The 24960-nt window shown below is 38.5% G+C and overlaps 1 protein-coding gene across 2 annotated transcripts; it reads left to right on the plus strand.

Moving 5' to 3' along the window:
• Positions 1-1897: 1897 nt before the first annotated feature.
• Positions 1898-23715, plus strand: sult4a1 (sulfotransferase family 4A, member 1). 2 transcript variants are annotated; one of them, XR_008607720.1, is made up of 8 exons: positions 1898-2519; positions 7749-7879; positions 14041-14121; positions 15134-15260; positions 15377-15471; positions 18045-18183; positions 20102-20161; positions 20281-20367. XR_008607720.1 is itself a non-coding variant. In XM_055055725.1 (7 exons), exons 1-7 carry the CDS (start codon positions 2351-2353, stop codon positions 20391-20393), a joined length of 855 nt encoding a protein of 284 aa, XP_054911700.1. In that variant the 5' UTR covers positions 1898-2350; the 3' UTR covers positions 20394-23715. The 2 variants fall into 2 exon arrangements, 1 of the variants encoding a protein (XP_054911700.1); XM_055055725.1 differs by lacking the exon at positions 20102-20161 and having other exon boundaries at positions 20281-23715.
• The last annotated feature ends 1245 nt before the right edge of the window (positions 23716-24960 follow it).

The following is a 24960-nucleotide window of genomic DNA, read 5'->3' on the forward strand; positions in this document are numbered from 1 at the left end:
ACTGTAAGCTTAACTCCTGAAGTAAATCAGGTTTCTTTGAACGCAAAGTGAACTACGATGCAATTAGCGCAAAAATCATTTTGTTGTGACAGTTATGACCCTTATTGAATGCATATGGTTTTGTGGTTATAACCTTAAAGAAGACGGCTAAATACCTTTTAACTCCTAGTTGTTATTTTTTTGTCATGAATTGTTATTTGTTCTGGAATCCGAAAGTCGCACTGAAAATAAACGCACCACTATGTATCCGTCAGCATACGTCAGACGGATGGTGATGTCACTGTTTGCTCTGTCAGAAGAGGATCCAGCCTCTGGCCGTCCTTTACTCTTAGCTTTAGTCGTACAGGTCACGTGTCTCGGAACTTTACGAGAACCTTTAACATGTCAGAAGACGCCGAGCGTAGCAACTCTTCACTTAACTCGCCAATAGCAATGAGACCAAATGGTTTCTGGTTGAAATTCAATTTGTCATGAGTCCTGCCTTTCAACACACAACAAGCTATGAGACTGAGCAGGTTTGGGTTTGCAGTCTGAATGTGTTCGTTGTCAAGAGTCGAATTGGATAGAATTTTTCTGTTGGATTAATGCTCATAGTTTCTAACTGAATTGAACGGAACATGGGGTGAAGGTAAAGAATGTCTCTGAGACAGACCGCAATATATATTTAAGTGCTACCGACATTTTACAGCTTTTTATGACGGAATATAAGCTGAAGATTTAGTAATATATAGTGGCTGTACTCTCCCATTAAAATGCCAGATTTTTTTGATTTCAAAATTACACCAGGGTAGTTGTTGATTTATTTTCAACAAATGCCATCCTGTGTAGTTCAAGAAAACAAATTTATAAGAGGAAAAACTACATATAAAATTATAGAAATTGCCATAACCTTGTTAAATTATGTTGCATGGTGGTGCAGCACTGTTGCCTTGCAGCTATAAGGTCATGGGTTTGAATCCCAGGTGTCCGGGTCTTTCAGCGTGTTCTCCTTGTGGGTTCTCTCCAGGTACTCTGGCTTCCTCCCGCAGTCCAAAAATTGGTCTCTCTAAATTGTCTTTCAGTGTGAGTGTATTGCACATGTATACACACCCTTAAAATAATACTTTATGATTCCATTTTAGCTGCGACAGACACCCTGTCCAGGGTGTACTCCGCCTCTCGCCCAGAACTCAGCTGGAGATAGGCACCAGCACCTCCCGACCCTACTAGGGACAAGGGTGCTAGCAAATGGATGGATGGATGGATTCCATTTTAGCATTCATTCTACCTAACTTTACATCAGCCAGCAGAAAGTAAACATGATGAACCCGATGGAGCTTTGCTCTCCTTGATGGATCCCCTGCTGGTCTGCATTCTTTAGGTAATAACAAGGAAAACGGTCTCAAAGGATCAAAATTATTGTGTCAGTCAGAAGAAAGCTACAAAAAATGCCCCCAAACTACACCGAGACACAAACATAACAGTTGATAATAACAGAAGAAACGGATGGAAAATGAGTGGAATAGACAGCTGCTGGAAATGATTGGTTTTGTTCATGTGGAAACTTCCTGTCAGAGTCTCCATCCTTCTGGACCAACATGTAAAATACAGATTTTGTTGTTCTAAAAGAAACTAGATGGAAAATATTTTGCATTAATGGAACCAAACTTGTTGTTTCGGTACATATTTCAGCAGTACCTTTAATACAAAACAATACAAGAACACTGAGGTTTTTAGAATAGATTCGAATATCACTACATTTTGACCACACACCTTAGTGTGTTAAAATCCAAAGACAATATTTTTGTGTCACAGAGTTTTTAGGGATACATTCAAATAATAATAATAATAATAATAATAATAATAATAATAATAATAATAAATAATAATAAAAAGACTTCCAGGGAGAAAGGTTTGGTATGGCCTAACCAAAGTCCAGAACTAAATCTAACACATATGTTGTGGGTCGCCAGACGAGGTCTGTGGACCATGATGTTTCACAAACTGAAATCTTCGAGGAGAAAAGCTGACCTCATCAGGGGTGTGCAGACTTACAGTTGATCAAACTTTAGCTGTGTCCTTAGCCGTTTCGTTAGAAGCCGTGCACGCACACGTTCTAACTCCTCCTCGACAGTGGTCCTGATGCTGGTTCTCGGGGACGCGCATTACGTCATCTCTCGCTGCGTGGGTCACCTCGCTGCCCGCATCCAGCGCCACGCTCTGCATCCTTTAAGGCCCGTCCTGCCATTACCGTCAACATTTTCATCATCCTCATCTTCACCACACAGGCTCATCTTCCCTTTTTCTAACGGAAAGAATTCGCGTGGGCGAGCGCGTGTTGTCCACCTTGCGCTGGAGAAGCGTTGCGAGAATGGCCGAGAGCGAGGCAGAGACGCCGAGCACACCGATCGAGTTTGAGAGTAAATACTTCGAGTTTGATGGAGTGCGGCTGCCGCCCTTCTGCAGAGGGAAGATGGAGGATATCTCTAACTTCTCCCTGAGAAGCAGCGACATATGGATCGTTACCTACCCGAAATCAGGTAAACAAACCTCCTGCACGGTGTTTGTTGCGCTGGCTCTGCAGCTTCATTTATGTAATGCTGTCAAAGCTTTAAAATAACAGTGCACATAAATGGTTGTGATGTCGTTTTGTCAAAACTATGATTTACAATGTAAGTGGTAAATCTGCTCTTATCTGTTTTTATCCACATGTGCAGCAGAAATGGGTTTTAGAGTCCTCTCACAGCATTTTACAGTCTGCAGGTTGTTTCGTAATCACCTGAAAGCAAGTTAGTGAGTCACATCACATAAACAGATTAAACTCTGGTTGCAAGGCATTACAGCCCACATCGTCACCTGTGTTCTGTGTCATCCTCAGCCACAGACACAGCTGAGCTGGTCGGTGTTTACATGTCAAGCTGTGCAGGGTGTAGCCTGCAGAGCAGACAACCATAGTTGAGCGGTAGGTGTGTGGTGAACAGAACAAGAAAGGTGAATAATTTCTCTGATAAACTGACTGGTCAGAGCACAGGGTGTCAGAGATGAAAGCCTAACCAAGCCTGCCTTATGCATAGGCTTACCTCTCATTACAGGCCAACCCCCGAACCCTAATTTATAAACCTTCAATGTTTTCCGTCAATAATCTTCTATTTTTTATTTATGGCTGCTGGCTGATCCAAATTAAATGTGACATGTATGACTTAAATGCATTGATGGTTTTGGAGCGTGTACAGATTAAGGAAACTTAGAAAATGATGGGAAAGAAATTGGAAAGTGTCAGTCATTAAAGAAAAGTGGTTTGTGAACAGGAGTTTAGTGATAAGTCACTACAAAAATAAAGATGCCCAAATTCTTCAAATTGACTAATATAGGAGTTGGACTCTTCATCTCAGGCTAAACCTCAGTCATCTTAAGAGGGACTGCACAAGAAAAGCAAATAAATGAAGTTAACCCAAGGCAAAATAGATCATATATACACAGAAATGGTTCTGCAGACACAGAAATCATCTCAATTAGACTGAAAACTTCAGGAGGCCTGCTGGTTCATCTGGAAGATAAAACTGTCAGAATCAGGACCAAAACTTTAAACTGAACTTAATTAGTCAAAGTTCTCCATGGCAGAGTGTTCAGTTATAAAGACCTTATAATATGTAATATGTACAGACTTACTCCCTGCAGGAAGCAGTACACTGGATGCTGATGCCTGAGGTCGACTGATAATCTCTCTATACTGTACAAGATTTTAACATAGAAATATTAGACAGTAATCAGAAGTAGAAAACCAGCTCCTTGTTCTACAGGTCTGGACCCTCAGCCATTGCTTCCTGGAGGCATGAACTCTAATGAACGTTTTCCGGTGAAGTATGCAATGTTCCAGTTCCAGTTTGATGCTACGATGCTAACCAGAAATTGTTTAGTTTCTGGTGAAGAGAGAAGAGCCGATCCAAACGAGGCCGGTGTTACTGTTGAGTCAATATTTTGAAGTGTGAGCAACATGGACTGAACGGCATTGTTTACCTCCTCCACTGTCATCACTAAGACTACAGTTAGATTATGATTCTATAAGACAGAGCAGAAAATCAACGTCATCGATCACAATTTCTCCTTCTGTTCCCTGACTGGCCCAGTCAAAAATAAACCAGAGAGAATCTGAGTCAATGGGAGAAAGCCCAGACTGTGCTAGAAGCCAGATTGTTTTCGAGCGGAGTTGCACAGGAATGCAATGGCCATGCTAAGTAATTACCAATTTGAACATTTTTGCATGAAAGTTGACACTGACTCTGACTCAGACTTTGAATTAATACTTAGACTGGTCTAATCCTATATTTATGCCAGTCTACTGAATAAAGGACCAAAAAAGAAGAATATACCCAGTGTTCTGTTATGCAACAGAGACAGAGAGTTCAAAGAAATAACATCCAAGCTGTTTTTCTCAGACTCAGATGTTTGTGGCATTTATTTAGGTCTGAGGGCAAAAGTGAGGGGCAGATCATTCTGAGAAGAGATTTCAAAAACACAAGTTTCATAAGTGTGACGTGTGGGTCATAGTTCAAGACATTCTAATATATGCTCGGACAGAACTTCTTGTCCTCAGCAGCTTTTCTACAGTTTTCCATCCATTCTGTTATAGTTATATGATAACCTTGTTTATTTAACCAAGCTCCCTGTTTCATGCTTTTGGGTCACTTTGTGCATCAGTTGTACTGAGTGAGCCTGTCTCACATCTTGTTCTGAGATAAGTAACAAACACATGACCAGCCCGTGCAGAGCTTTCTGATGCCAGCATCTTGTGACTGTCTTAGCCATTAGTAATACCAATATTTTATATTTTATAACCAGAAGAAGAGAGACAATACTGTTGGTTTACCCTATGAGAGCAGTCAGGAAGACACACTCACTCACACACACACACACGCACCCACGCACACACACACACACACACACACACACACACACACACACACACACACACACACACGCACGCATGCACCACGCACACACACACACACACACACACACACCTTTGTTGTGTAATAGCAGAATAAAGTGACTCACATGCAATATGCTGACACCCTATGCTATTAAAAAATATTTGTCCCATTTCTTGTTTTTATTGTTGTCTCACCCAAAGGCTTCAGATTATTAACCCAATTTTAATATTAGACAAATATTGATTTTTGGAAGTCCAGTTCATTTTTTTCACAGGTCTTCTTATCCAGACCTGTATAATCAAGGAATCACTTAAATCGGGGGAGGAGGGGTCAACTCCAGGTCTCGAGGGCCGGTCTCCTGCAACTTTTAGATGTATCTCTTCTTCAACAGACCAGAGTCAAATAATGAGGTTATTACTCATTATGAGGTGCACTTATGAGGTGATTCAGTTATTGGATTCAAATGTGTTGGACCAGGGAGACATCTAAGAGTTACAGGGCACGGCCCTTGAGGGCCAGGATTGCCCATCCCTGATAGAACCGTTCTGACAACTGAAGTGGGCTGTGTCAAAAAGCAAATCATCATGCCCTGATCTGAACTAATTCAAGATACATGAAAGCTAACTAGCATGTATCAGTCTAAAAATGGTTACAAAGCTTTGAGACTCCAGAGAAACACGGTAACAAAAGAAGCAGAGCAAGATTTAAAGCTCTGCAGGCCTTCTGATGTTTAAGGTTCAACAAGAAAGAGGCTGGACACAAATAGGCTCCATGGGAGAACCACTGCTAACCAAAGCATCTTCTTAATCTCTCTCTTTTAAACAGAATAAACTAGAAAGACATTATTGTCTTTGCATTGGATCATAGTAAAGTTTACAGTGAACCCGTCCTTTTCACCCATTTAGTTAATTTCTGTGCAACATGGCTCAAAATTGTCAATGGAAAATTTACCCATTGACACTGTTCCCTGAACATACAGGGAATCAGAAATCTGAAATTCTTTCAACAATCTAAATCCTTTTCTAATCATCACAAACTGCCAAAGTTCTGGAGATTCAGGTATGTGTAGAAAGCCACCTGTCACAATCACAATAAAATAAACAAATCATTAAGATTTACTTACATAAGCAAAGATAAATAATTAAAGATAAATGGTCATTTGAATGTTGGCACTATTCAATCTATCTTTTTGAGAATGCAGATTTCAAAGTTTTCCCCAAACTTGCTTTGCAACCAGAAAATGCCAGTGAAATCCATAACTATGGATGTGTGAAGAGCCATTCAGAGACCATTTGCTGAGTACTTCCCCTGTCCAAAATAACAATGCCTGCTGGCTCACATTCCTCTAGAAATAGTCAAACAAATTTTACTATTTTACAACCTCCAAAACCTCTACATATGGGGTTGTTTCTTTATATATTCAACTAGTATATTCTGCAAGATGTGAAAAAACCCTCTCAGAAATGCAACTTTTTCTTCTTTTTCTCTGTTGTGCTCAGCTGATTTGTTCCCACTTTTTTTAGTTTGACCATAATTTTATTCACTCTGGAATTTTAAACAATTGATATTCAGAGCTGCTTTGACCAGAGATTCCTGGTTGACATCAGTAGTTACAAGACCTTTCAATGCAACCTGTGAGAATCAGGCATGAGCAAAAGATAATACAGAAACAGTACTACACCAAAACACAATTTTCTTCATAACTTTACCATCTAGTTTCAAGCCTATATGGTCTTTCATGTTGGGTCCAGCATAGTACACCCTCTCTCCTTTAGGTTTCTGTTCACCATATCTGTAACTTCAATTAAAATTTTAGTCTTCTGTTTGCATATTAGCTTTTATTAGAGCAAAATCAAGCACTCTGCTCATGGTTTAAATGTTGCGGGATTTATCAGGGCTGTTAACAGACTTAATATTTCTTAAGTATTGGGGAGAATTTATTTTGGAGCTGATAGACGCCTATCCTTATTCTGTTATCTTAAGAACTGCTGGACCTAAGCAGTTCTTCCCACATTAAACTGACTGAGATCAAATTTCTCTTTATCATATCAGCTTTGCACATGAGGTCACTGTAGACTCATTCAACCTTTGGAGTAAGGTGCAGCCTATTCAATTCCATATACAGATCTCTCGTCATTTATTCTTTTGCAATGTTGCAATGTTGCCCCCAACAAAACAAAAAAAAAAAACAGGAATGTTTTAGTGTCTGAATGATTTTGGTTCATACTCTAGAGTCTAGATACACATTCAGCCACTTCTATCTTGGATTTTTTTATGACCCAAATCCTGCTCCCTCCTATAGCTGAGCGGATCTGTGAAAAAGATACCATGCTCTCCAGATGGGTTCCAGACATTAGAGCTCAGTGTGTGTGTGTGCGTGCGCATGCGTGTGCGCGCACATAGGTGTGTTTGGCCAGGTCTCCTCACCTGGATTCAGGAAGACGTCCCATCTTCCCAATCCAGGCAAAACTCACAGCATATTGTGGTCTTGGCTGTTGGAGATGTCGAAGAAGCTTTTTCAAATCCTCACCCAGAAACCAACATGAGAAACTGAAGCCCCAGACAATAGAATCCCCAAGTGGGAGTTGTATATTGTTGTGCTAAAAATATATATATTTTTTATTTTTAGATTGCTCATTCAATATTCTTTCAATATAAGAGATAATAGAAGAAAATATGTCCATTTTGGCTTTATCTTTGCTTAATAAATAACATGGTGAACAGTGTTTAATTTACCGTTTGATGTTATATTTGAATGAGTTTAGAACATGTAAAAAGGTCAGGTCCTTCATTGTCTGAATGTCCCTAATGTCCTGGTTCTTCTGTCTCTTCATGTAGGAACCAGTCTGCTGCAGGAAGTTGTGTTTCTAGTGAGTCAGGGAGCAGATCCTGATGAGATTGGCCTTATGAACATCGATGAGCAGCTACCTGTCATAGAATACCCCCAGCCTGGGCTGGATGTCATACAGGTACAACAAACATCTGATCAGCATTCAATGAGAACCTTTTTAATGTTACAATAGTTGTATGCTTAGATCAATCTTTGTTGGACTTCATGTGAGTGAACTTGTCACCTAGAACTTCAAGAACGATAGAAAGCCTGCAATACTCAGCATCCACGAATCAGTAAAGGATGAGTAGATGCAGCACCAAAACCCACAGCAGACATGAGGCATCACCAGAGCAGTCATATGAGGCACAAAGGCAGGGCATCAGTGAAGCACAGGAGCAGCGGTCTGCAGGACAGAGAGGATGAGACATAGGGCATAAATACAAGCTTCTTAACATATTTTATGCTATTTCATTGTGTAGTGGCTGCTAGTTTGGTCATTGTAAAGCCACTATATTGTTCAACTAGCTTCAGTTATCTTTCCTTTGTTGAGGTTCATTAGCTTAGCTCTTAGCTTGATGCATTTCTGTTCCACAGTATGCTGTTGTGCATCTCTTTTCGTGAATTAAAGAATCACTTACAAAAATCCACACAAAGTCTGACGAACGACGAACTTTACTTTTCTTTGAGAGGATGACACAAAGTAGGATTCCTTAATCTTGCACAACATTCCGCATGTAACGGTCAAAAAATTGTGTAGAACTACTGAAACACAACATAACATATTCCCATTTCTTTCTGCTCTAACAAAAAAAGCACTTTTTAACGTATTTTTCACTTAGGTCCATTAGGTGGCGCTTTTCTACCAAAACATAATAAAATGGAAACTTACTAATAATAAAATATCTAAATATGCAAAAAGCATTCACAGTCATGAACAATGTCACAAACTGACATTGCCGGCCCCATAATTGCATATGGAGGAAACATATCAATTATATAACATAACCTTAGCAAGAACAAAATATACAGTATAATCAAAAAAGAGGTATTGTAAATGTCTTTATACAATACCCTTCTTATGAATCAAGCACAGCTTGTCAATGGGTCTTTCCAGTGTGTTGGTCATCGTCTTCACAATAACTTTGCGAACAAGACCTTTCTTATCTGGCAAAGTTTTTAGGAGTCTTCCCATGACCCACGCATTCCTAGGAGTGGTTTCATCCATGATTAGGACAACATCATCAGTTGCAAGGTTGTCTTGAAGTATGGGAAAATACTCCTTCGTCCATCGTTTCCAAAATAGGTCAGCAATGTACTGAGACTGCCACCATCTTCTGCGAGCATAGAGATCTGCCTGTTGAAATAGTCCAGCAGGTAATAGAGGTTGTTTTTTCAGTAATAGCAGATGGTTTGGTGTCAATGGTTCAATATCGTTAGGATCATCCGAAACACTTGTTATAGGTCTTGCATTAATGATGGCTTCGACCTCACAGAGCACTGATTGGAGACCTTCATCGTCAAGCATCTGCTGTTTCAGCACAGAGCTCAGCACTCTTTTCACAGATCGAACCTGCCTCTCCCATACTCCACCATGATGAGAGCTGCTTGGGGGATTAAATATCCACTGAATTCCATTTTGTCTCAGTGTATCCTCAATTTTTGATTGGTTCCACTGTTCAATAGACTCACGCAACTGTTTTTCGGCACCAACAAAGTTTGTGCCATTGTCTGAGCGAAGCACCTGGACTTGTCCTCTTCAACACATAAATCTCCGTATTGCATTTATACAAGAGTCTGTGTCCAGTGAATGAGCAACTTCTATATGCACAGCTCTAATTGCAAGGCATGTAAATAGGACACCATATCTTTTAACATTATTCCATCCTCTCTTTATTTCGACTGGTCCAAAGAAGTCGACACCTGTGTTAGTGAAGGGTGGTGAATCAGGCAAAACTCGATCTTGTGGTAAGTCAAACATGTTTTGTTCTCCTGGTTTTCCATGAAGCTTTCGACATACAACACAGTTTGAAAGCAATGTTCTTACTGCTGAATGTGCTTTAGGAATCCAATATTTCTGTCGTAGTTGAGAAAGCACATAGTTTCTTCCACTGTGTCCAGATTGCTCATAGATACACTTGAGAATGAGTCTTGATATGTGCATGTTTTTGAGAGAAAAGCAGGATGTACAGCCTCTTCAGGCATGGCTGAATTTCAAAGTCTGCCACCAACTCTCAGTGTGTTGTCGATAATAATAAGATCTAATTTATAGATCTCACTGATCTTTTTCACGCAAACACCTTTTTGCAGAGATGAGATTGCAGATATGAGAAATCTTGTTGGCAACAAGATTTCTTTGAGTCTTAGCATCCATGCTACAGCCTTTTTTAACTTGTACCAGTTAGAATAGTACTCAATCAGTTGGCTTGTAGGGAATGGAGCACTTGTTGTCAATGTTAAGTTTACCTTTAGTTTCTTCAACTCAGCATCATTATGGTACACAGGTTTACTGTCACGACCGTCAGGCCATAACTCTTCCGGACTTTAAAGAAATGTTGGGCCGTTTATCCATGTCTTATTTTTCAGAAAGTCTTTTGCTCTCAGCCCACGTGATGCACAGTCTGCTGGATTGAGGGAAGTATTGATATATCTCCACTGAGATGGCTTTGTGTTTTCCCTTATAATTGCAACTCTGTTTGCAACAAAAGTTTTGAATCTGTGTGTTTCAGATGAGATGTAAGATAACACTGTAGTGCTGTCAGTCCAAAACTGTGAGTCTTGTAAATTGAGTTGCATTTCTTTCCTCAACATTTTGTCAGTTTTCACAACAACGACAGCAGCTGCAAGTTCCATTCTTGGTATTGTAGTCTGTTTTATTGGTGCAACATGGGCCTTTCTGATGATGAAAGCAGAATGGAATTTTTCGTCTGTCAAATAAGTGACAGTCCCGTATCCCAACTCACTTGCATCGGAGAAGTGATGCAGTTTAGCTGTAATGACAGACTTGAACTGTGCCAAACCCTTTATACTATGGTTATATTGTTTTTTCAATATAATGATTTGATACAAAATCACAATCAAAAATTGACTTTGAATTTTGCAACACTGTTATGGTGATGAAATGATTTTTTGTATTAAAATAAAACATTTTGTTGAAAATGCCTACTTTTGTTTATATCTGTCCCTCTGTCCACACTGAAATCCTGGGTGTCCAAAAAATTCAAGAAAAAAGGTTTTGTGGTTTCAAATTTCTTCATGGAAATCATGTTACGGTAATAAATTTATTTGCTCAAAGTTAGAATAAAATGTTTAAAAATACCTAGAAATTGAAAATATTGAAAATAAATCAAAAGTGGTGTCAGTGGACTTTCTTCTTGTACTTAGCCCAGATTTCTGACACCACACAGAAGTGTCTTGCGGATGAAGAGGTAGGCAGTGGTTCAGGAATGATTTCTTTGATGTCATCTAAATAGTATCTTTTTATATCTGTTAAAATAAAATATCAATAGGAACATCTGTGAGACAGCAAAGTCTTCAACATACTCCATACTGTATTTGCACATTGTAAGCGTGAAAAAGAAAAATAGAAGGAGAGCTGAGACAGAGGGGAAACAAGAGGGAGAAAGAGGCACAGAGAGACACTACCTTTCCCTTTCCTTTCTTCTATACTCCTCTAGAAGCTCCGAATTGTTATAAATCTTCTGTCTATGTTTCTCCACTCTAGCTCTTGATGCTGCCCTCTTATGTTCACTTCCTTTTGCCCTTCATATTAGGTGATATCAATTAGGATAAATTAGCATAAAAATTTTGCCCCCCAAAAAGTTGAAAGTGTAATAAACAATAACAAACATTATATTATCAATCAACATTTATCTATTTACTATTGCAAAATGACACTATTCATACTGAACAGTTTCTTCCCCCGGGCCATCAGACTGCTTAACGCCACATAACACCCCTCCACACACTCACAAACCAAATCATCCCCCCCATGGACATGGTCAATACATGCACTTTAGTTTAGTTTTGTTCACAACACTGAACCTGTGTATTCTATGGCACTTGTATTGTATTTATTTATTTATTGTGTAGTATAAGGTTTTAGCTCTGCTACACTGGTAGCCAAGTAACGACATTTCGTTGTCAAGATTCACCTTGTGTTTTTTTTGTACAATGACAATAAAGCAAGTCTAAGTCTAAGTCTAAGTAAGTAATCTTATTTCTCATTACCGCAACAGGCCTTAGATTACGTGGTAATGAAAGTTATGCATTACGGTAATGAATGACATCCACATGAGCTAGCTTAAAATTCTAGAATACCATGATGACTCAGCTAAACTTTTCTCAAAAACAGTATGAACTCCCTAATTTCGTCTGTACACGAAAGTATCTTATTAATAACTTTTTAAGACCATGAGATATTGTACATTACGGTAATGATCATCTATGGTGTAAAAATATGCATATGGAATGAGAAACTTAACAGTTATCATGATCAAAAGATGTCAAACAATCTTACCTTGTCGCCATCTTGTCTTCACTTCTTTGTGGTGCATCATGTATCAGAATAACTTTATTTTAAAAAATGCTGTGAAAATTACAGGACTTTTAATATGGTGCAACGGTAATGAGAGTTGCACCTCCAGACACTGACTTTTATTAAAATATTCAGAATTATTTAATAGCAAATTGTTACATATTTTCAAATTTTATTATTTTATATACATTTAAACAAATTTATGATATTTTTTGTAAACTTGCTTGATTATTTATAATGATAAATTGAGGTGAAAGCATTTTTTTTCTACTTAGGACACATTACGGTAATGAATTTGTGACTTCAAAAACAGTTAAAAAACATAAAAAAACTTATTTTGGTAAGTAACAATGATCTTTGCAAAATATTAGAAATAATGATTGTTCAAATAAAAGATTATTTATTTTAGTTTTTTTTTGAGTACGCCCCTAAAATCTTATAAGACATTCGATAGGTTGGGTTCGTGAGAATCACGTTTGTGTCAGGAGGCGTTCAGGAGCGTGACAGTTGTAGGGAAGAAGCTGTTCCGGTGCCTGGTGGTTCTGGTCCATAGGCTTCTGTAACGCCTCCCAGAGGGCAGGAGAGAGAAGAGCGCGTGTGCAGGGTGAATGAAGTCCTTGGTAATTTTCCAGGCCCTTTTCAGACACCGCTTCCTGTAGATGTCATTGATGGCAGGGAGCGGTGCCCGGGCGATGTGCTGGGCAGTTTTCACCACCCTCTGGAGCGCCTTCCGGTCGGAGACAGAGCAGACAGAGCTGCACATACCAAACTGTGATGCAGTTGGTGAGGATGCTCTCAATGGTGCAGTGGTAAAAGTTGGTGAGGATCTCTGAGGACAGGTGGTTCTTCCTCAAGGTCCTCATGAAGAAGAGGTGCTGGTGCGCCTTCTTGACGAGTTTGGAGCAGTTGGTTGTCCAGGTCAGGTCCTCGGAGATGTGGACTACCAGGAACTTAAAGCTGTTCACACGCTCCACCCCTATTCCCTTGATGTGGCTGGGTGGGTGCAGGTCAGCGTTCCTCCTGAAGTCCACGATGAGCTCCTTGGTCTTCTCGGCGTTCAGCTGCAGGTAGTTCTTGTCGTGTGTGCTAGGACCAGCCGTTCCAAGCACTTGGTGATGATGGGAGTGAGGGCTACCGGACGATAGTCATTGAGTTTGGTCGGGTTGAATTTCTTGGGAATTGGGACGATGGAGGTAGACTTGAAGAAGGTCAGTACCACGGCGCGGGCCAGGGACAGGTTGAAAATGTCCGTCAGCACTCCTGCCAGCTCCCCAGAGCACGCTCTGAGGACACGTCCAGGTATGCCATCAGGACCCGCAGCCTTGTTGGATTTAATCCTACTCAGAGCCGCTCCTACATCAGTGGAGAGGAGAGTCAGTGGCTGTTGATCTGGGGTGTGGCTGTCTTAATTGCAGTTGTAGCGTTCCCTCTCTCAAAACGAACATAGAAGTTGTTAAGTTCGTTGAGGAAGGAGACATCAGCGGAGGCGGTGGAGGTGGTGGAGTTCTTGTAATCTGTGAGAATCTGAAGGCCTTGCCGTATGCTTGGCAATTAATAATAAGCCTGTATTATCTATAGCAGTTTCTAAGTTTGTACCATTTCTGGAAAGTTGGAGGGCCAAAAAATAATTCTAAGGGCCCGTATTGGCTCCGGGAATCTATATTGGGCACCCCACATTGACCAACAACAAAACTTTGTAAACCTCAAGACTTTTTAATCCTTGATTCTAGATTGCTGAAGTGATTATTTCTGTTCTTCTACAGGAGCTGACCTCCCCTCGCTTGATAAAAAGCCATCTTCCCTACCGATTTCTCCCTACAGCAATGCACAATGGAGAGGCCAAGGTCAGTGCATGTCAGGCCATGTGTGATTCGGTATCTCAAATATGTTAATTGAGTAATTTGGTCTTCTGCTATCATCAGAATGTGCCTAGAGTTTATGGGATGTTAGAGTATGACTCTGCCTCAGGACTTTGATCTTCCAATGGGTATTAGATCTTGTACTTTTTCCCATCAATGTGACTAGGCCCAGCTGCATCATCCTACAGAGGTTTAGTTTAATACACTGTAAAAACTGATAAGTTAGTGGAACTCAAACAATTTCAAGAAACCATTTTAAGGGGGGAGTTGGACTAACTACCTGCAGTTAAAAATAACATTTGCGAACTGGTTAATTTAATGAAGCAGCTGTTCACATTGGGCTTTTACTATTTAACCAAGTTGACATGAACCAGAGGGCTGTTTGACAAAAGAAACATTGAGATAGGATCAAGAAATCCAGGATAAGAGACAAAGCCAGGCTTCACATCAGTTTCATAAAAAACAAACCAGGCTGATGAAGTAATTCAGGTGAATGTGTAATGCCCTGAAGAAGGGGAGTATTTTAATAAAAGAGCCGGACACGGTGCTTCTGCTCCAGCGGTTATTAATATCTAAGGAGGAAGTTATGGTGCTCTTCACTATAGCTAGAGCAAGACTTCCCCTGCTGGTTGAATCTGACCACTGCTTCAACTAAATCAGACTAGTCAGCTTCTGAAATAACCAAATTTCAATCCATTACAAATGTGCATCCACAGATTTCTTCAACAGACTAATGAAATCGATCATAGATTCACTGACGCTATACTGATGGTAGATAGACTGCATTCGCCATACCTCACACCAAACATCTTTACATGGAGGATTATGAGGAACTGAAGCATATCATACTAAAGAAAGGAATGTTGCTACAATAACAAACAACTGTGGATCAACTAGATGCGTAATTAGATGATTAGATCAGTTGTACAGCATCACAACAAACCAATTGTTGGTAATGAAATAAGATTGTTGATGTCCCCGGCCCTGGGCCCTTCAGGTTATCTACATGGCCAGGAACCCCAAAGACCTGGTGGTGTCCTACTATCAGTTCCACCGCTCTCTCAGGACCATGAGCTACCGTGGAACTTTTCAGGAATTCTGTCGGCGCTTCATGAATGATAAATGTAAGAACCTTTCAATCTCAAAATGATTCATTAATATGACTTACTTTATGCTTTGTTTTATCTAGATTTTTATCATATTCTGACTCTGCCAATGTTTTCTTTATCTCATCCGGCAGTGGCTTATGGTTCCTGGTTTGAACATGTCCAGGAATTTTGGGAGCATCGTTTAGACTCCAATGTCCTCTTCCTGAAATATGAAGACATGTTCAAGGTAATATTTTGTCTTCTCCATTTACTCATCCTGAAGTTGTCACATCAGGACAACTTCAGGATGAACCATAATACCAAAGCAAACAAAAAGAATCTATCAAGTTTGAGCCTATTTAAGCTAAAAGAAACCAAGCAAATCAAATTACACCGACTTACATGTAATTTGATAAATAACTAAACAGGGGACAAATGAATATGAAAGGAAGAGGCAGTTCACCCTTACCAAGCTCCATCCAACAGTTCAATAGAACTAGCAGGAGTCATGTGACTGGTTGGGATGAGAGGAGGAGGGATGAAGAACAGTTTGTCTCGGCTCCCTATCATTTTCCCCAGGCCACCGATCCATCTTCTCCAAGTCATCAACATCCTCCAATCAACTGCTCAAATTTACATTTAACCACACCCCTCCTCTTACAACACCAGTCATAACTCCTTTTAATGCAGAGCATTCTCATGTTGTTTATATTTGTGTTTGAACAGAAGAAAGTAAAACCTTCAGGTATCTGAAAACTGTACCAAAGGATGATTTGTGGAGGTCCATATTATTTTACTGATATCTTTTGTTTTGTCATGACGTCACACAAAAAAGCAGTGTGCTTAAAATACACATTGTAGTCTCTTAACAAATAGGAATCATTTAGTAATCCTAACTGAGCTCATATAGGCAAAGTTTTGTTTTGACTGTGAGAAAAATTTCTATTTTTATAGAATGTATTTAAACCTTCCAGTTCCAATTGTTAATGTAGAGATGGAAACAGCACCTACTATGACAAGATTTTGTCATGGCTTCAGGAAAGTTTTAATATTTTCTGATCAGTTTCTACTTCCTGCATTCTTTCATTCAGCACATTGAGACAGGGAAAAGCATGGGAAAATGTGTTTTTTTTTTTTTTTTGGTGGTTGCAAATTGAACCTCAAGCAAAAACAAAGATTTGAAAAAGTTAACCTGTCAAAAAATACAGATGCTGGTTAGGAAAGAGGGTAGAGAAAGGAGTGGAAGACATGCAGTGAAAAGGTCCAGGACCGGGAGTCAGAGACTGGACTCAGCAGACACAACAAATATTGATTTATACTGTATGTCTCACATTCTGAATCTACATCTACTTCAGTTATCTTTACTTGTTTTTGTACTGTGATAGACAGCTTGTCCAAGAGTACAGATTCTGAATGATCCAAATTTTTCCATTTGCTTCTCCAAAAGCCATTTTACTCCATTTTATCTGATCAATTTTATGAGGTTTACATCCACAAATATTCTCTTCTCTCCAGATGTTTTCAAATATCAAAGATGTTGCTTTGTAGGGAAATCATTGAAATCAAGCTGATAGAAATGTTTCAGTTTTTTAAAAATGTAAAGCAGAAATTATTTATGTAAAATATGTGAATATAATAACAATAATCAGCCATGTGGACTTAAATTAACTATTGTCGGTACTCAGTAGGTAAACAGACCTGTAATTTATTTGACTTTTGTTTGTGCTGTTGATTGGAGGAATTGATAACTTACTTGATTCTAATAAGCTTCATTAAATGAAAAATAAAAACATAGATATGGAATTGTCTTATAATTGGCTCTATAATAATGTAAAGTTACACATAAATGGATTTGAAATCGATATAATTTATGAGAAAACAGGTTCTGTTAAGTTGAGGGTTGGTTGTGAATAACTGAGTGAGCAACACAACAGGCGCCCCAACTGAAGAATCAGCAACACAGGCAGGGAGGGGGAGATGAGAAGAAAACATAACATGAAAACATTTCAGAATCATGAAACATTCTCTTGCATACTGAAGTGATTAACTATTTCTCTTTGCATCATCCTGGATCTTCTCCCTTCCGCAGGCTTCACAATAAAAGAAGGAATAAACAAATAAATCCCAGTAAAATCTGTCCTGGCACCACTTAAATGAAAACATCAAATGCAGCTCAGCTATATCAGCTTCCAACCTGTTCATGTTATGTAACAAGATGTCAGTGTTTTCTGCATGACTCAGAGCTGGTGTGAAGCAGAAATCAGGGCTTGACCTTTTCTTGCTCCAAATCTATCTCAGTGTCATAAATGTTCTTCCTGGTTATTTTATGTGAAGTGAGTCTTACAGCTGCTTCTTTGGCTAAGCAGAGAAATGAATGAGGAAAAATAAATTAGTGTCAAATGTTCATTTATAAGTGAAAATGTTGTTTTGAAATACAAAAGAAAAAAAAATCATACACATTTATATATTTTTAGTACAGAATCAGTTTCTTGTATTTACTGTTGAAAACCTCTTTAGTAGAAAGTTCATCCTGACCAAGTCAAAATGGCCTTTTACATTCAAATTATATATTCAAATATCAATATCAATATCAAATTATTATATTCAAATTTAAACTGTGATAGAGACAGACTATGTTGAAATATTTTACTGTCCCAACATGACAGATTTGTTCTAACAAAACTGTTTTGTGTCTGAGTGTGAAAAATCTGACCTACTGTCAGAGAGGTAGTGAAACCATCTGAATGTTTGGAGGTTGCAGTTAGCTTTGTGCACAACTGCTGCTCCAATGTGATGCTGCGGTTTATGTTCCCTTCCCAGAACCTGGGGACGATGGTGGAGCATCTGGCCCGGTTCCTCTGTGTTTCCTGTGATAAAACTCAGCTGGAAGTTCTGGTGGAAAACTGCAACCAACTGATTGAGCAATGCTGCAAATCTGAGGCACTGTCTATCTCTAGCTGTGAGTGAGATCGCAACAGACGGCCTTTTAAAGTTCTCAACCTGTTTTTAAACATTACTTTACTTAGATTTGTTTTAAGAGCCTATATGGAACCGTTAAGTTATCAAATTTTCTCATGTCTTATTTTGAGATTTCCCTGTTTCTTTTTAAATTTCTACCTGGTTCACTGTGATTTCACCACATTTGAATGTGCAATTTACCATTTTGTCAAAGTCACTGCAGGTATTCATCTGGTAAACCAATCAGTGCTGTATTTTTATCTCCACTGATTATTTACTTTTTTTAGCAAAGTTTTTGTCAAAGAGCACTAAAGACAACAAATAACAAGTCTCATTACATAAACACAGTCAACTTTTAAATTCCCCAAACAGAATAGTAATTCTATAATACCTTTGGTCATCTCAGGAGCTTGGCTTTATGAAAGCGGATTAAAAATGAAGACATTGTTATTGTTCCCAAAACTGAGAACTTGAGTTCGATGGAAGAAATCCTACATGGAGCACTGAGGGAGATGAGAATCAAACAGAACTACGTAGGAAGGCAATGACCTGACTTGTCTTCAGAAGTCATTGTTTTACCTAGTGCATCTAATTATCTGATGCAGGTGTTCTGTTTGTGGCCTCAGAGGTTCTGTAGAGAACTTTAGAGAACAAACAGCATCATGAAGACTAAGGAACGGGGCCAACAGGTCATTCAATCTGACTGAGCTCAAACTGTTTTGCAAAAAAAAGGCAACAAAAATTAAAGCTATTAGAGAAATTCCTTAAGAAGGAATACAGTTCAAACATTTTGAAAACAATTTGTTATGTTAGTTCCTCTTTACAATTAAGCACCAATTGTGATTGTGAAGTACAGGTATGAAAAATATTCAAAGGGGAGGAGGGAGGTGAATATGTTTAAAAGAGAATGTGTAGAATTTCTTCTACAAATGTTAGTGATTCTTCTGAGCTCCTGTCATCAACCTACAACATTATGTTCACCCAAAGTTTACAAAAACTTCCTGAATCCCATCATGCAATCCAGAGTAAAAATCAGCTCAACCATCAGTGGATGTTCATTTACAAACACAAGCAAAAAAACATTTCTTAGAACTTTTCTCTCTTAGATAAATCCAGACAAATCAGTTTGCATTAGTAAATGATGAACTGTAATTAAACCTCTTTATAACTCTTTAATTCATTCACAAATTAATGAATTAACTACAGGTTTTAATTCATTAATTTAGTTATGTAAAATGTTTTTCTCCTCAGCACCATTTCCATGAAAGCTTTTTTAATTTCACCTTGTCCACATCGAGTTCCTTCAACACTAACACAAGCTGTCCAATTTTATTAAATATTCACATATGTGCTTCTTTTTCCTTCATCATGAATATTAGTGAAGTGGTTTTCATACAGTGTATTCATCCGACAGTCCATCAGGGATGAGTAGACTTTCACCAAATCAAAAGTGCTAGAACAAATTTATGAATACAAAGTCTTCAGACTAGTGATACTTAAGTTCCTTCAGATTTCAGTTTAAGTCAGACGTGTTCGTATCCAGTCACCTTCTCCATAACAGCTGAAAGGTGCTTGTTACCAGACCTAATCAGACTTACTGCTGTTGAGGGAATTCAGCCATCTTGGTTCCACTGTGTTGGAAGAAGACAGTGGTTCTGGAGGACTGGAAGACCTCCTGGTTTCAAGTCAGCACACTGAATTCCTAAAATTGCTCTCCAATTCCCTTTGAGAGGCTGATGCACCCTCTTGTGGACACTTGTTTGACTTGCACCATATAGTCCATTTTGAACCATCGATCCAGTCTGTTTTAGTTTAAGCCATTTGTCCTTGTGCAATTTTTTTTTTTCAAATTTTGAGTTGCCATTCATTTTTCTTCTCCTTTTTCTGTTTTCCTATTGTTTTCTCATCCTTTCATTCAGTGAGTTGAAATCTGGTGTCTGACCTGTTGCTCTGATCTGTGTCATGTCACATCACATCAGGTAAGCTGAGTAACTGCCAAGGACCGCTGTGCTCACACTGCAGCTAGATCAGTGTAACTAAACTGTGATCACACATAGTCCAGTGAATTTTGTCCTTGCCTTTTCTCCTCTTTCTGCAGGTCGTGTGGGTGTGTGGAGGGACGTCTTCACTGTGTCCATGAATGAGACATTTGATGCTTATTACAGACAGAAGATGGCCAAATCTGACCTAAGCTTTGACTTCTGCCTGTGAGGACTGCTGCACCTCTCTCACCAAAGACTCTCACTCCCCTGATACTACTGATCTCTACAAGTGATCATATCTTGAAGAAATTTATGCTTCTGCATTCCCTCAGCTCAATCAGTCTGAAGTTTAATTGTGCAGTCTGAGTAGATTGGCCTTATTAAAAGGTTCCACAGAAATCACACTTGCAATCAAAAATAAATCACTGTGAGTGTAACTTTTAAAATATCAATGATCAGTTCCAAAATTCACTATATTTGTTGAGACTGCTGTGTGCATTTGAGTTACTGTGGAAACAAACAGGTTCCACAAATCACAGAAAGCAAGAAGTATTTTAATCATGTTGTATTTACATCCACTTTCTTTCTATTTGGAAGCAGATAGTTTCTAACTGCCAGCTGGACTCTGGCCATGTTCCAGAGACTGTTTGGTTTCTTAAACAAGACAAATCACATTGTGTTCAACATCCACAAAAATGGTATAAGGTCTGCAATATTTCTAATGTTATTACTTCTTTAATGTACACATATGAATGTGTTGTACTGTCACATTCAGCAGAAGTAACTCAACATTCACTGACACCTCAGAAATTTGACAGTTGTGAGCTTTCTTCTGAGAGTTGACTTGGTCTCCATTCCAATTCTCCTGTCTTTATCTCCTTCCTGTAAATGTTAGGTGAACTGTGCTGTGCAAACTAATTTCCACTGCTTAGAGTGTAGCACATTATAACAACTCCGTATATACTTAACCAAAATGAAGGATATTTGTTGGGTTTATTGTTTATTTTGAAAAAATGTTTCTTGACAATAGATCTCAAACCGCACTGAAAAGCCTTCGTCGTTTCTCTTGTGCAGTAGAGGTGAGACTTTGCATGGCTGAACAGTTGATCTCTGTCGATGTTTGGTGTTATTTATTGAATTGGCTGACTGTTGAGTAAGCGACAAGACATTTTGCTTATCTAATAATTTATCAAACAAGGGCCTACTGCTCAAACACATTTTCCTCACAAATGTGCCACAATACAACCAACAAACTGGCTCTCCAATAGTACATAATTTATTGCCAAGAAGCATTCTAGCAGCAAAGAAAAGATCGACCAACAAACACAAATTCTTTATTGTTTTGTCTTAAGTTGAAACTGAAATAATTGTGCATGGAGGTGCTTTTATAGAAATTCTCATGGGCAACCACTTTCCCATTATAAACTCTTTTTGACCACCCCAATACTTTTGTTGGCACTGGTAAGATCTATGAAGTAAATACGAACATCGGAACCAACACCTTCTGAATTCTTGATACTGTGACAGAAAGCAGTGCATTACAAAAGTCTTCACATTACTTTAACCTCTTCACATTTCGTCATGTTGCAACCACAAGCTACAATTATCTTAACTGACTCTTATAAAACCAGGTGTTTTGTGAAGGCCTCTGAGGTTTGCTACAGAGCATTAGTGAACGAAACGGTATCAGACCAAGGACCACTGCAGACAGGTCAGGGAGAAAGTTGAACAGAAGTTCAAAGTAGGGTTACATTCTAAAACTTTGTGCATCTCTGTTCAGTCCAATAACTGGCCATCCACCTAAACCAAAGAAATAGCCAAGATATCCATGATATTTTTGGAAAAGCAGGAGAGACTAACAGCTCTGGTGTGAGAATCAGCACAGCTGTCACACCTAAGCTCCCCAGACTGGTGTTTGCAGAATTATGTCCAGAAAAAGCTGCTGATGAAAGAATGGCATAAGAAATCCTGCTTGTAGTTTTCAACAAGCCATAAAGGGAACAAAACAAACATGCAGAATAAGATCCTCACTGTATGGATTAGAATGGGAAGACTCAGCCCAGTCAGCTGACACTGCACATCACCATGAGCCGAGATATCATTGCCACTCGAACCTTGGATTGAGGCTAATCTTTCAGCAGGTCAACAGAGCTACAATAAAATGATTTTGATGAAAGCAGATTTTGGTATTACAATGGACCAGTCAAAGTCCGGATCTAAATCTAATTGAGAATCTCCAGCAAGACTTGAACATTTATTTTCACAGATGCTTCCAATCAAATCTGACTCAGTTTGTACTGATTTGCAAGGAGGAATGAGATGTACCTCTGCAGGTGTGCAGCTGGAGCTGCAGCCAAAAAGTTTTTCTAAAGGCAGTTGCAAGCATACCTTACAGGTTAATTTTTTTTCTTTTGTGTAAAACTATCTTTAAAATCTTTGAAATTGTTGCCATGTTGTTGTGCTTCTATCTTGTCATTACACCATAATTGTATTCACATCAGATCACCCCAAAATACATTGAAGTTCATGACTGGTTCCTAAATTTGAGGTTTATTAATTGTGTTGGAAAGCATTACATGTGCATGTTTAAGTGAAATGTGAAGACTTCTTTTCACATATTTCACTTCTTTCCATCTTTCTCGCCACCAGCAGCTCAGTGGAACCGGCAGCAGGATGTGATGTTCATTTGACAAATAGGTCAGAAAATCCATCTGCACAAATATTCTACTGTTCTTTTTCCGTGTTGGTAGTGTGACTCTGTAAATGAGTAATTCTAGTTTAAGTTTGTAAGTTTTCTTGTTTTAATTTTTATTAAACCATCATTCACTGACTGAGTACATATTTAAGTTCATTTAAGTTTGAAAAGGATTAAGACTGAACTTATTTGCTTCAAGCAACAAAAAAGCACACAACTAATAAAGGAACATGGCTCTGATTTCTGTCAATATTTGATCCATAAGCTGTTAAAGTCTGTTTAATTTTACTGTTGTTCCCTTTGTTTAAATCCACAGTATTCATGTTCTCTGGTTTTACAAAAAAAATTACTTACTTGAACATTAATTGAATTGTAACAAAATCCTGTAAAATGTTTTCACATATTTTTTTGACATGGCAAAGCAGCAGAAAATCCCAAACATAGATATTCTGGGTGTTGGTAAAGCATTGAGAACCTCAGCAGAATGAGCTCAGCTCTATAGCCAGGATTCAGGTGAGCAGACCAGCATTTATAGATCTAAGCAACATCCTAAACTTAATAATCGTATCCTCTTATTTTATTTATTTTTTTGTTGCAAAGATGCCTTTATTGCTTTTATTATTATTGCTATTTTAATTATTTATGGTAATGAGCAGAGTTCTCTAGCTTTTTCAGATGGATGCAGTCAGAGATTGCATCCACATTACAAGTTGCTTTGTAAGGTACTGAAGCTCCACCAAGGACTTACCAACATGTTTTTTATAAATTATATGTTGATTGTCCATTGCTTAAACAAACTGATAAGCTCTGAGAGTGTAACTTTTGAAAGAAGAAATAAAATCCACCTGTTCAAACATTTCGTGTGGCCAAGCACTGCTAAATGTTAGCAAAGTGAAGACTTTGGAACTAGAAAAGTTGCTGTTCAAGAATCAGATATGAGCATTTTGTTCAGTTGAAATTCAGTTAATGTATTCGTCCAAACAGTCATTGTTTCCATCTTCTTTGGCAAGAGTTTCTCACAGACTGAAACCGGGAGCTGGTTCCATAGCACAGCTTGAACAATAGATCTGGGTGCCATTCTACTATCAAGAATTCTAGGAACCAGCAGGAAACCTGCAGTCTGTTAGGAACATATGGACCAATCAGATCTGATGTTTGATGGATCTGATAATTAAGAGATGTGAGAAGGAGAATCTGAAATTCTACTCTGGATTTCAGAAGGAGCTGATGAAGGGAAAATAAAATATGAGAAATATGTTCTCTGACCATCAGTAGGTCTTAGCAAACACAATGAAGAAAGATGAGAAAACAAGAAGAGTCTGAACCTCCACCTCACAACTAATCCTAGTGTCTATTAGGGTTATTTTTTTATGTGAGGTTTTTCCATGAATGTTAATATCTCTTGAAATATCTGAAGTTTTAGATTTTTTCCTTTGGCATAAAAAGGCACCAAAAACCTATGATATAAAGAGAAATGTTCCGTAATTAGGAAAGAAATAGAAATACATCCTAATTTGGACTATTTCTGAGTTACTATTGGTCATCTAACAGTTTTGAATGTGTCTCTGTTGTGATCGTAATCTGAATGGTTTAAAAAGCTGCTTTCTATGAAAAAACTCACATAACCTTATATTAAAGCAGAAAGTACAGCGGCTACCGTAAGAAAGGCTTACAGTATTCAATTATGCTACATAACTGATCGGTAAGGTATTGCGAGGGAACACAAAAGTTTTGCGAAATAACGTAAAAAAAAAAAAAGAAATCCAAAAGTTTTGCGAAACATTCATCAAACATTTCATAAAAAATGTTTGAAAGAGAAACAGTTGAAGTTTTAAATGCAATAGAATTGAATTGAGAACCAGCCTATCTCCATCTCCAGGCTAGACAGGTCACATATCGCCAGAAACAGCTGCAAAAAAACCTGCAATGACAAAACAGAAGTCAGATTTCCCAAAGGCATCATTCCTTTATCCATTTGAATATGTTCAACACAAACATATTCAATTCACTCTGTCCATCTGAGTTAATTCTCCACTGCTCCTTTTCAACTTTGGTTGTTATCGTGTTTGAAGATGCTTTTCTAAGTAATTGTACACGTTTC

This window comes from Poeciliopsis prolifica, unplaced genomic scaffold (genome assembly GCF_027474105.1).
Source record: "Poeciliopsis prolifica strain line A6 unplaced genomic scaffold, Auburn_PproV2 SCAFFOLD042, whole genome shotgun sequence".
NCBI classification, from domain to species: Eukaryota; Metazoa; Chordata; class Actinopteri; order Cyprinodontiformes; family Poeciliidae; genus Poeciliopsis; species Poeciliopsis prolifica.